The 13,365-nt window shown below is 41.2% G+C and overlaps 1 protein-coding gene across 1 annotated transcript in view; it reads right to left on the minus strand.

The window, feature by feature from the left end:
• ahnak (AHNAK nucleoprotein) overlaps window positions 1-12,836 on the minus strand; it is a 30,656-nt gene extending 17,820 nt beyond the window's left edge. Inside the window, exons 1-5 of the mRNA XM_088293331.1 lie at window positions 12,655-12,836; window positions 6,109-6,172; window positions 823-882; window positions 584-740; window positions 259-476 (exon numbers count right to left, since the gene is read on the minus strand). Coding sequence (XP_088149457.1) covers window positions 259-476; window positions 584-740 — 375 coding nt within the window. The 5' untranslated portion in view covers window positions 823-882; window positions 6,109-6,172; window positions 12,655-12,836. The remainder of the gene's footprint in view (window positions 1-258; window positions 477-583; window positions 741-822; window positions 883-6,108; window positions 6,173-12,654) is intronic.
• Window positions 12,837-13,365: the final 529 nt, after the last annotated feature.

The raw sequence follows: 13,365 nt of genomic DNA on the forward strand, positions 1-13,365 counted from the left end.
GTCCTAATGTAAGCATGATTTTCAAGCGCTACATTTTTCACCAACACCGTGGGCTGTAAACACAACACCATGTAGACTTGTTGGGTGTTAGTTTTTTTTTCAATGTTCAGCTAATGCACAGAATATATTTGGGAAATTTTTGAATATGTGAAATTTCAATAATAACCATGCATCCATCAACATCATGTGATTCAATCACGTAATTTCATGGATTCATCGGTAGATAAAAATCTGGATAAAAAAAAAAAAAAGACTTACAAGAAGGATTTCTGGACTGACGCTTCCTAACTTCCCCTCCCATGTCAAAGTACCCAATGGAGAGCGACATGGTGTGCTCAGGGGAGAGCAGCATGGGGATTTGTCTTTATTTTGTAGTTTCAATCCAACCTTGTGACGGTTCAGTGTCTTCAGAAGCTCAGATGTTTCTTCTGAGCTCATGTTGTCAAAATAGATTGTTGCACCCACAATCTGGTCACCTGTTAAATAAAGGTGCATGAGTTTCGGTAAGAAATATCATCAATAAATTGTGATTATTATTTTATTTTACGATAAAAGCAAATGAACAGATTAAGAGAAAAACTACCTTCATATACTTTCCCAGATCGCGCTGCCGGTGACTCTCCTTTCACTTCTTTTACGAAGATCTCTCCTTCACGTGTTTGTTCAATAGTCAGGCCAGTTTTATCTGGGCCCTCCCAGTCTGGAAAGAGCACTTCCCTTGTTTCCTCTTCATCAGCCATCTGTAAATACAGACACACATTTGTCTATGCGTGAGCTGGAAAGTTTTAATTTGTCTACCATGTACAGAACTATCTGAGATACCTTGTTTTGTTTCTCGCTCGCTCAAACCCTGGTGGGAAAGAACGTCACTTCCTGGTTTTCCTGCATAAGGAAAATATTATTAATATATCGCAAATGCACAAACACTAAAAGTATTTTACTCCATTTCAGACAAACGGGTTTTCTCTCACGTTTCGATTCTTTATTCAGTAAACCCAAATATCTGAATTGAAGTTACCAACGATTAACACGAGGGGGCGGTAAAGTCCTTTCGGACAATACTAGCTCTCGCGTATTGGTCTTGAAGCATATCTTTTGCAAAGGCAGCCAAAGATGACGCCTCAAACCTACTTCCAAAATGAAAGTTGAGAGAAAGAAAGAGCATTGATTCTGCCAAGTGCTACTATCCCATCTTCAGCATATTATTCCAACTCGTGTTTCTTTGCGTGACTTTATATAAATCTAAATGCATTCTAATAGCCTCACAAAAACCGTATTTATGAGTGAAGAAACTAGGACTAAACACATTCCATTGTTTATCAAAGTGAATAAAAGTTCAGATGTATGCAGAAGATAGCATCCATCTAATAGTTCTGTATGGGATGTGAAACAATAAACGCTAAGAGTCTGTCGACTGAATGAGGTTTCTGAAAAGCCAAGAAACCATATTTTTTCTGAATTATAAGAGATGTGCTGAATGAACAAGTAGTATAGACCACACATAGTAATTCCTTAATGAGCCGAGCATACTTATTACCATATCACTGAATATTTTCTATAATACCATTATAGAGACAATAATCAATAAAAAACCTGAGAATGTGTACAGATGATCCCTATTTCAAAAGGTAATTCCCAAAATTTAAATGGTTCCTTCCGACAAACATGTTTACAACAACTACTTTGGGAGGCCCCATGTGGAATAAACTGACAAATTGACAACAGTACAGCGTGTAATATTACTGTGTGCACCCTCACAGTAAGCCTCAGCAACATTGCTGTTATGTTATATATTATCAGAACAATTTCAAACTTTGGTGGCCAATACATGATTATTAATAGCGTGGATAGGTGACTCAGAAAAGGAATGAAACAATGAATGAATGAATGAAATCCTTTTCATTATTAAAAAAAAAAAAACTTTTTATAGCACAAAGTCAAGCATGCTACCTATTCTAGTCCGATGGTAATGTGATGGACATTATTAATTAATTAAACAATTATTTAAAAAAACACATTAACTTAACAGCCTTACAATGACATCAACAGGAATTCAATACAGAAGATAATGAATGAAAAAAAATCATCCATGTTGGAGCTTTAAGGGATTGATGACTCACAATATTAGCAAAGTTGATAAAGACACATTTTTTTTTTAAAGATATTAAAATAAAGTTAAGGTAACACTCGATTCAGTGTTACCATCCAGTCCACTATGTAAACTAGTAAATAACTATGCATATTCCGGGCTCAAACAGTGAATCTCACACCAAGACACCAAGCAACAAATAACAAGAGAAATCTGAGGCAAATGTAAAGAAAGAACACAGCGGCCATGAGCTTTTCCCGCTCCATTAATATGAATTAAAACTAAACAAAGACAGCACTAATAATTACACACACATCAAAATGTGATAACTTTAACAAGCAGAATTTCATTGGACTTAAACTCAATTACCAAGGGGTTGGATTCCAGCATCGCTCTAGCATCCTGGACACTGCTGAGCATGTTATGTAACATGCAATACGCTAATAAACACGTCCACTTTAAGATTGGTCCATTCTGACTAAAGAGTTATGGAAAATGCATTCAATGCTTTGAGACATTATTAAATCTGCTCTCCAAAATATATTTTCACAGGTCTGAATAGTGAGAGCTTGGGTCAATGTGGCTCCAGATGCAGGGTAAAGGGATATTATGAAAATGACAACGCGATCCTCCGTCTTCGTTTTTGCTCAATTATTGTGTTATGTTGCCTCGACTGACGCGTAGAATATGAATCTATTCCGACCTCAGGCATTACAGCTCGTGTTATTTGACAGACACTGTCATTACATTGCTTGAGAACACAACTTAAGAACCCCAAAGTGGATCATATTAGACTCATTTTGACAGTCCAAAAATCCCATCGTGGCTGTGTTTGGAAGAATCAGAGAATTCTCCATGCAAAACCTCAACCTCTTCACTTTAGGCACTCGTTACACACTAAGGAAAAAATTGCAGACAAACATGTCACATGACCCCGTGATGTTTTGCTTCTACATTCCTGACATTGCATCATGGCAATACAGTCTTCTGTCATTAATTGAACAGACTGAACGAACTGTCTGAAAAAGCTCCATTAACTGCTCATCAGCTGGTTGCTGCCTACTATTGCTCTCTATTTTGCCTCAACTGCATTCAAAATTCAATCAATTATGAAAACCGAATTTCATCATACTGTTTGTGAGATATAGTGCAAAGAATAAATAGAATAAATTTTTAATCTTTATGTCAGTCAAAATTTAGCATTATTATTCATTGGATTTCAATAAGATTTATGCTCAAATGTTTATATTGGATCTCATTAGATTGTGCACGGGTGCCCCAATGTCGTGTGGCCTGTGAGGGTAATTATTAATGTTTGTTTTACTCTTCTCTTTGACAAATTTCATGGAATCGCTTCTTCCCCTAGAGTAAAATATTTGTGCTGCACTGTTGTCACACCTTTACTATATATTTCACAGCAGGCAGGTGGGGCGGGGCGGTTATGGCTCACAGCAACGGGGCTGGGAGGAAACAAACTTTAGTGCGAAAAAAGAGAGGGCAGGAAACGATGGGAAAAAGATGAAAAGTGGGAGAGATAGCTGAGGAATCGCTGGAAGAACGTCACCTTATGTGTTAACTGGGGAGGGAGTGGAAGAAAACAAGAGAGCAATAATGCAAATATAACACATGGTTATCACAAGAGTGAGCTCAGAGGTTGGTGAGAGGTGGCCCTCAAGGGTATTCCAAGTCCTTCCATCTCAAGTATTACATTTCTCTCTCTTTGGTGATCTTGCATGTGCTCCCAAAACAGATCCAGTTCTGTAGCTATATACATTTGTCAAGTCTACACACCCCTGTTTAAAAGCCAGTTTTTTTTGTGATATACAGTGATGATACCAAGACAAATCATTTTAACTTTTTTTCCCATCATTAATACAATCTATTTACCCTGAGCAACTCAATTTTATTTCATATCTTTTTGAGAGCGTACATAAAATAAACAATTAAAAAATGTGGTTGCACAACCGTGCACACCCGTTGATAAATGGGTAATGGCTGTGGTCAGATTTAACTAATCAGATACAAACTGAAACTCGATTGGGATTTGTCACACACCTAATAGCAAGTCATGTGGCTTTGACTATCCACAAATAAATTTCAGCTGTTCTATTAAGCATTTGGGGGACTTTTTTTTTGCTTTCTGGCAGAAGCCTGAGGGTTTTGTGCTAACACTGACTGGTACTTGGAACTGTTCATGATTCTGTCCCAGCTAAAGAAAAACACGCCCAAAACATAATGCTCTCGCCGCCAAGCTACACTGTAGGTATGGTTTTCTTTTGATGATCAGCAGGGTTGTGTCCCTTTTGGAATTATGGCCAAAATGTTTCCAACCATAACCAGACCATAACATAATTTTGCAGATGCCGTCGTGAGATTTTATGGTCCGATGAAACCAAGGTTGAGATTCTGTCTTACAAAAGCAGCATCATGCTTCGGAGCTGTTTGTCTTCAGCTGTAACCGGGGGCTTTAGTCAAGGTGCAGAGTAATGTGAACATAGGCAAGTGTTAGCATAAAACCTTCAGGACCCTGTTCAAAAAGTCAAGAAAAGCAACCAGAGCATCTTAGTCTGAGTCAGAGTGTAATTGGTTTTTTGAGAGTACAAGCTGATGCTAGTTTTAAAAGGCTGTGGACTTATTTAGCTTGTTCAGTTTTACTTCCACTCCTATTTTTAATCAATTGAATTGTACAGATTGTAGGCAGTAATTGTGGAAATGTTGTGGAAATTATTTACCTTGCGCTCTCTTTTTTGAAATCTACAAAACCTAGCATTTCAACGGGGGTGTGTAGACTTTATATCCATCCATCCATCCATTATCTGTACCGCTTCTCCTCACAAGGGTCATGGGGGGTGCTGGAGCCTATCCCAGCTATCATCGGGCAGTAGACAGGGTACACCGTGAACTGGTTGCCAGCCGATCGCAGGGCACACACCGACGAACAACCGTCCGTGCTCACACTCAAACCTAGGGGTAATATAGAGAATCCAATCAACCTGTCATGCATGTTTTTGGAATGTGGGAGGAAACCCACGCAGGCACGGGAAGAACATGCAAACTCCACGCAGGAAGGCTGGAGCCGGAATCGAACCCACGACCTCTGCACTGCGAGACCATTGTGCTAACCAGTTGTGGTGTGCCGCCTAGACTTTTTATATCCACTCTCATATAATCTGAATCAATTAAGGAGAAAGAATCATATAATTCCATGCAGACTGATCTTCAATGAGTAAGCTTCTGTCCGTCATAAGACAGGCACGCAGTCGCTCACCATGACAGTCATTATCTGTTCTTCCTCTTTCTACGTCAGCGTGCCATTCTTTGTGTCGTGTTTATGAAATATTATGAGGATGCACAAACAGGTTTCCAATAAAACTCTTTAAAGGGGATAGAAATTAAAGCACAGAAAAGCTAAAACACTCCATCTATCACACATGTTGTGGTTGGAATGCGTTTAGAGTAATACAGAGCAGGACAGTGAGCCAGACAAAAGCCTTTATTTACTAGACTATGACCAAAGAACATATGGATGCGTCTCTCTGCTCTTACATTGGCCTACAGGGACTGCACAGTGGTTTCTACGCTGCTTTTTTTTACGCTCAACGGGAATGAATCATCTGACCCTGCTGACTCAAAATGGGCCTGCCTGGCGGGCTCTTATGGACTTGTTTCATAAGAAGCGGAAAGGGGGCTCGAGGAGCGCAACAGGTGGTGGCTGGGGGAGGAAGAAAGGGGGTGCAAAGAGGAGGAAACAGGGTGCAAAAGTATCAGATTTCCGTTCAAGTTACAACAGCCGAGGCATGATCTTGAGTCAAAGGAGGCTTTGCAACAAACATTCCAGCACTTTTTGCTCTCTGTCTGCATAATGGAGGGCTGTTCTGAGGTCACACTGACAAGATGGCCTTTGAGTTCAGAAGTGGGAGGGTGGGATCAGAAGTTTAGTTTTCCTTCCCTGACCAGTAACAGATATACACAGAGGATTCCGTTTTGACATTCAAGTCAAGGACAATTAAATTTTGTACCTTGGTTAGCTCAAGCACGGCCAAGGGCTTCAGTCCAATGTGTTGGTTCTTGTTATCTTGACTTCTGGTGACAGAAAAGCAGACAGGCTGAGAATATATTGAACTTGATATGACCACATTGCAAGTGGATTGCAGTAAACAATCAAATGTTAAAGTTAAAATTAAGACTGCCTTTGAGTCAGCTGCTTGGCTTGCTGGCTACTACAGCGAAAGTGTAGAAGCAGTGACAATGTTGTGCAATTTATTGTACACAAGTTTCAAAAGAGATGACAATGATGAAAATCGGCTAAGTAGTTCCAGTTCAGGAGTGAAAGGTTGACTCTCCATGACGTCAACTTTTTATCATATTGTTAACATTGGATTTGTTTAATTCAAAAATATTTTTATTGTCATTTTATCATGTATAAATATTTGCACATCCCAATTCTTATTTCCATTTACTGACTTTTCTTGCGATGTTATTATTCTTGCTATGACTTGCCCAGGCTCTTACATGACTAGCGCAGATTGTTGCTTCATCCCACTGGCACATTTGGAAACAAAGCCTTGTCTTTGTTAGAGCAAAGTACAAACAGAACCAGACTCAATGTGTCTAAAGGCAGGCATCTACCAGTGGGAACATGCCCCTCGGAAAATTTCTACTGCGACAGGCTGCACAGCTTCATCATTAACGTCTCCCTTACTCATCCATCCGAGTTCATTATCAACAGTCAGTTAACTTGGAGGGAAATATTAAATAACTCCTTAGTCTGCCTAATTTGTATTTTTGAATGGACCCTCTTCTAAAATAGAAGGGACATTGCTGAGATAAATGCCACCCAATAGCAGTTGTCCTTTTGTTTGCATAAGGAGACCTGCGGTACGGCAGCTGTGCACACTTTGCGTCTCGCACTCTTGTTGCAGTGTCATAATCATCAGGGTGCTGTTCAAGCAGCAATTCAACTAAATGATCCAAACAAAATTACTGGTGTATTCACCTAATTTACAGAAAACAAAATTTGGTCCGTGTGTGAGCTCGCTGTATGACTCGGTTGTGGAGAGTTTGCGTTGATTAACATGTCAAAAATACCACTTTCTACACCCTTGAAACCTATAAGGAGACCACACAGCCACGACTGGACACCAACGGTGGGTGAACAAATGAAAACACATTAACTGAAGAAAACACTGCCCCTGGAGTCCACAGGTCCACTCACATTACTTCACGTCTGCTATGCTCGCAGAGGGAGAAGCTCAGAGCATGGCCCCACCCAGTCCTCCAGTCGCACGCATTCCTTGATAGAGCCGTCGAGCCAGCTGGAAGGGAGCCCAGCCTCTCCCCACACTGACTAACTCCACAGAAATGTTCTCTTTCTGCCTCACTCAGGTTCCATTCTGAGCCCTGCACCCTATGAGTGCCCGCTCCCACCTCCTACAGTGAGTCCACCACACCCCTAATGTGCAGATTCTGCTTCATAAACAAGAACACCACACACATTCAGACACGTTACATTCTATCAGGCGCACAATTTCAAACACTGTGCCACAGTGGTTCACGCAAAAAAAAAAAAATGTAGTGAATCTCGCTTTAACAGTCAACCCCAGTAGGTCAAATAAATCTGGCATTCAAGTCAGGTCACGTCAATTTGATGGCCAAATGTAATCACTTTGATGAACACCAAAAAAGCACCCGTGTGACTGTGGTTACGGCTCAAGTGTAAGTGAGGTACGCACTTAATAAGGTTTGGCAAAGTGTGAAAATAAAGGCCACAAAGAAGAGACGGAAGAAAGGAGGTAGCAAATTATTGTCAAGCAGAATGGACTCCCTGTTCTCACACTGTGCAACTCAGAGGAGAAGGCCTCAGTATGCGATGCCTTCAAACATGCAGATAGGGTATGCATGTGTGACACATAGAAAAGGAATGCATGTCAAGATAAGTCGTTCTCTTCTGTGCTCCACAGTTAACATTCAGTACTGCATCCTTAAACCAAACCGCAAGTCCAAAGCCTGCCCACTGAAGCCAGCTTACCCGCTAATTAAAACTGTTGTGAGTTTGGGAGACGTCGGAAAACTGGAAGGGAAAAAAAATGGCGATAGACACAAGGAACTTCAACAGACAAAATTAAAGGTAGAGTAAAGTCACATGCAGGGCAGGTTTTCATTGTTTTCTCTTGTATTACTGGATATGTGAGGTGGGAGGACCTCTGATTAAATTTCCTCTCCTGAGGTTAATGTTTGAGAGGGAACGTTTCCTCCAAAACACCAAGGCTTTGTCAACAACCGTTGCTTTTATTGGATGGAGTCCATTCTTGCCATTTATCCAATATTAGGATGTAAGAAAATAACTGTTTTGCACTATAAAGCCAAAAGAAGTCCGGAATGAAATTAAAAATCAAGAGTGGCACATTTCTTCACCCCCCCCCCACACACACACACACTTACGTTACAACGACAGAAACTGTGCCACAAGAAAAACAAGATAGCATGTGAGGCTGTTGCACATGATCCATAGCAGCATTACACACTTCTTAATTAAGTCAGGATATGTTCCTGTCCATCACAGCTGCCATGAGAACAAGAACGAGTGCAAGTCCATTCATAGAGCTGGAGAGCTGAAGGTGAAGAGGGCAGAATTGCAAGCATAGTTTCAAAATGTACACTATATTTATAGATATTAGACTTCCTTCACTCCAAAAGTGTCAGACAAACTAGACCTGGAAAACATCGGAGAAAAGAAAAGTTGAAGTGAATTGTGTTATAGATTGCATGGGGAAAAAGCTGGCCTAACACCTGCGCGTCATGCCGTGAACGTTTGCTGTTGCTGATAAAAGTTAAAAAAAAATCCTGCATCTGCTTTTTTCCATAACTCCGACATTTAGTGAAAATACGGAAAGTAGATTTTGAATTTGGCTAGCATTAAAAAAAACAAACTTAGAAACAAAGGCAGCGTTACATTTAACACACCCTGCAGTCTTCCCTCGTGAGAGACGATTTGGCTTGCAAGGCTTTATATGTACGGCAAATACAACAACAAGGTAGACAAACGCACAATGCGGACACTATGAGACATTTCAAACTCGAGCACTGGATGGACGAGAAGGGAGTGGCTGCAGGGTGGATTGCCTCGGATGGCTTTTAAAAACAAAACCTCACACACTATGGTTACATGTTTATACGCTGCTAGAGAATGTTTAAACTCCCCTCACAAAGACATTTTAGTATGTGAAAACCTGCTATTGTTTCATATCCTCACACTGTACAAGTGTGTCTTGACACAGTTCTTGGAAGACTCTGAGTTAAACCGCGGCCTCTGAATAGATGTCAACTGCAGGGTTAAATTAAAACAAAAACAACGCAAGTCATGTTGCAATAGCTGCCATCTTCGTTCAGTTTAGCCGCTATATCGATCCAAGCACATTGTGGCGGCCTCTCCACACTGGTTGGCTCGCCTATCAACAATCCAACAGACCCAAGAGAGGAAAAGGAAGAGGAAGTGCGCTAGAGACCACTTTCTTTCCGTTCCGCCTGGCTCATACTGCTCCTTTTGGGAGGTATGGCCATGCAAGAAGAAAATAATACAGAGCAGGTGGTGCCCCAAAAACTGCCATGGATTTCTTGCTCTTCTGGCTGGTTAACACTGCCTTAAGGATGATAGTGACGTTGTTTGTTTGTGAGCATGAATACACAAAAACTTTGTGGAAAGGCCTCAACACACCAATCCGCCATCAGCCATCGGAAAGTCAGTACACGGCGTCTGTTTGGTGCAGCGAGCAAAGTTGAAAAGTCGGCGCCGTCGTTGGTGCGTCTTTGGGACGTGTTCGGCCTATTCAACTCCGTAGAATCGGCTCGAGCTGTCGGGTTAAATGAACACTATGATTGGCTGTTAGCTAATGAATTAGTGCAGTGGACAAGAACAGGAAGTGATGAAAGTGAAAAAAACTGTGAAAATTAAAGGTATTTCTCAAGAAATAAATGAACTTTGCTCATTATCACATCTCTCTGGACACAACAGCTGGTTGGACAGAAGAGCGGGAAGATGAAGTAATCACTCTCATTCAAAAAAGACCGACATCACCGTCAAAGGCTACGCATTGACAATCGCCATCGACCTTATTTGGCATCGATTTCACAGTGAGTTCTTCGGTCATTTTCCGGTCCGACGTGCCGATTTCTTGGCCGACGCCACAGCCGACGTCACATCGGTGTGTAAAGGCCTTCATTGTGATCATCCATTTAAATATGGTGCGTTCCCTTTTGTTAGAAATGCTAGATGTTTCATTTTTTCGGTCCTCATGGAACAAGGAATTTAATTACATTTAACAAGAATAGTAATAATAATAATAATAATGTTAAGAATAAAAAAATATTTAAATTCCAGGCTTTCCTGTGTTTTGAAGATTAGTATTGATAAAAGTCATGGCATCGGTCTGTCTTCTAAGTTCCCTTCTATCTTGTGTTTTGAACATTATTGGAAAAGGCCCGAAAAAAATTGTGACGGGATCAAAATCGCATGACTTGATTCAAAAGAGTGAGCGTTCCATGAAAATGTCTTCAATGACTTCACATGACACCATAATGTGGTCTCTGTGTCAATTCATTGCTAAGCGACACGAGTATTTAAACAAGCAGTATTTGCCTGGAGCCAGAACGAGGCCCTGTTCACTGGGGAGTCTTTCACAACCAGTTCTAAGCGTTTCATTTCATTTTTGTGTCGCGCATGTACCCGCACAACTGTTCACTCGGAGTAACGTGTTATACAATACTCCACAGCACATTATCACCAAGTAAAACACGAATTATGATATTCCGAGAGTGCTGTTGTCAAAGTACACTACATGAGACCCTTCGCCCACCCCACCCCACGAGAATCATTAGGCCGTGCGAGTGGCCTATGTCACAGTCAATCACCTTGACGGTAGCAATTTGAGAAACACCAGACAATTACAAGCAGCAGACAACACGGAGAGCAAAGAGTACGCGGACAAGAGCAACAGTGCAGCAAAATGTTTTTTGGGTGTGGCAGGAGAGCGCTGCGGTGGCCAGGCAACTGCACACGTTGCCATTTTACTCATTACTACAATTCAACAAGAGATGAGTGACTTCTTGCTATCATTTGCTTTTCACCCTAGTTTTATTCATTTTCAGTGAATTTGGTCCAGATGAGAAAGAATCTATTTAGAAACAAAGTTGAAAAGCTGTTATCTTTTAGCAAACTTCTAGACACAGAAAAAGCATCTTGGTCACAAATGTGCAGTCTTAGTTCCCCCTTCATGCCTTAAACCTGGTTTCAATTAGCTTGTCTTTCCAAACCACTGCATTCCATTACTCCCCTCCTCACCCCTGCTCCGCCCATCCCCCCCTCACAAACTCCCTCCTTCGTACTCTCGTTTCCCTTCTCCCCTCATCTCTACTGCCCTGTACCCCAGTCCAAGAACCAAAGTTATGAGACCCACATGGAAACGGGGGAAAGAGGGAAAGTCTGGCGAAACAAAATGTGTGTAGAATTTAGCTTTGCGGTTGAAAAAAACGTTTTCTTCAAACTTTCACTCAATTTCCGTAAAGTTATGAAACCCCCTTTAAGGTTCATAAACCAAGTTCTAAAAAAAAAAATCATGTAAGGAAGACCATTTTTATTTATTATTTATTTCGAGCAAACCAAATATGCCCTCAAATGCAAAGTCACAAGTAAAACTACACTTCAAATCGAAATCGAGCATTTATATCCTTTCTGCAGCCAACATGATACTTTTTGTTATTTTTGGGTGAATTTGCCATAAATGTTGAAGCATGGAGATTTCAACTGTAAAAAGGGTGTGCCTCTGTGAGGGGAAGAACACAGGCAGAGAGAAAAAGGAGGGGGTGGAAGGAGGCGAAGGAGAGGAATCCACACCCAGACTAGTTGGTGGCTACAGGCGCGCATGGCTGCGTAGCTTTACTTTTTAAACGTCCACATCCCTTGCACGCTTTGGCTTTGAAAAGCTTTTGCAAAAGGTGACAGACGACCCTAGGTGACAAGATCAACACCGGCAACTTGACTCTTATTTTAACAGCCATTCCTCTATTGAACAGTTATGCTGCTTGAAAACTACCGAGTCACGTGTTACATTTGGACATAATTTCAATTTATCTGAGTGTTTGCCAAAAAAAAAAAATCCCAATGCAAACACAAGGCAGTAATTACCACCGAGTTTAGCTTTTATGCATTAAACGCCATTGACTCACGCTGTTGCGCAGTTCAAGGAAAAGCGAAGTGCGCAATCCAGTCTTTTACATTCATGTGAAGCCTGCAGGTACACACCCACTTTTTGAAACTCTTCCATTTTAACTTAAAAAAGGAATTATCAAACCATTTTAAGTCTCCCCCAAGAAAAGAAAAAAGCTTTGCAACACCAAAAGAAATTTCACTAGTGATAAAAACACTCAACGCAAATACCATCTGAATTATGACAGGTTTGCTGGACTGTCAAGTTTGTCACTTTAAGTTAATTATTGCATCATATACTTGAGGAAAAGCTCAAATGAGAGGAAGAATAAGAAGTATGTATCGTATAAAAATGTATCCATACCTGTGCGCACACGTTGCGCCCGAGAAGCCTCACACAAGCTTGAGCATCCTTGAAAACGTTGTCGTCTTTCCCTTCTCCCCAGCCCAAGAAGAGCGCCTCTCAACTTTGTCTGGTGAGATTTTATGACTTCTCCAACTTTTCGATCAAGCAAAGTTTCCAGGGCGTTTTCTTCCCCCCCACCGCTCTCTCTCCCTCCCTCCTCTCTCTGCTGAGTTGATTTTAACTTTTTTTCCCCGTGTGGCTGCTCCTCTGGGCTGAGCAGAGTGCTCGCATAGGGTGCTGGGTTGGACTCCTGGTTTGCAGAGGGGAGGAGACCATTCCGAGGGAGTGGTCCTGCACAGGCATGGGACGAACTACTGCTCCACATGGGAGACCTCTGAAGACACACAGCAAAAAAAAAAGAAAGCAAAGGTCAACTGTAAGGGTATGATAAAATAACTTTACTATTGCAGTATATTAAGTGACATATAGAACATTTATACAGCAAAATTAAAACTACACTTCCCTTCAACGATTTAGAGAAGTATACGGCCCAATATTTTGTCCACTATGACATATGGGGCAGCATGTCTGACTTAAGGTTCATACCTCAGCTCCGGCCTTCCTGTGTGGAGAGTGCCTTTGCTTGCAGACATTTTTTTTCCCGGGTATTCGGGCTTGCTCCCACAGTCCAAGACCTGCACACTGTAAAAAATGTGATATTTACTGGAA

This window comes from Idiotropiscis lumnitzeri, chromosome 4 (genome assembly GCF_059441095.1).
Source record: "Idiotropiscis lumnitzeri isolate Australia: NSW breed Sydney's pygmy pipehorse chromosome 4, RoL_Ilum_1.0, whole genome shotgun sequence".
In the NCBI taxonomy this organism is placed as follows: domain Eukaryota; kingdom Metazoa; phylum Chordata; class Actinopteri; order Syngnathiformes; family Syngnathidae; genus Idiotropiscis; species Idiotropiscis lumnitzeri.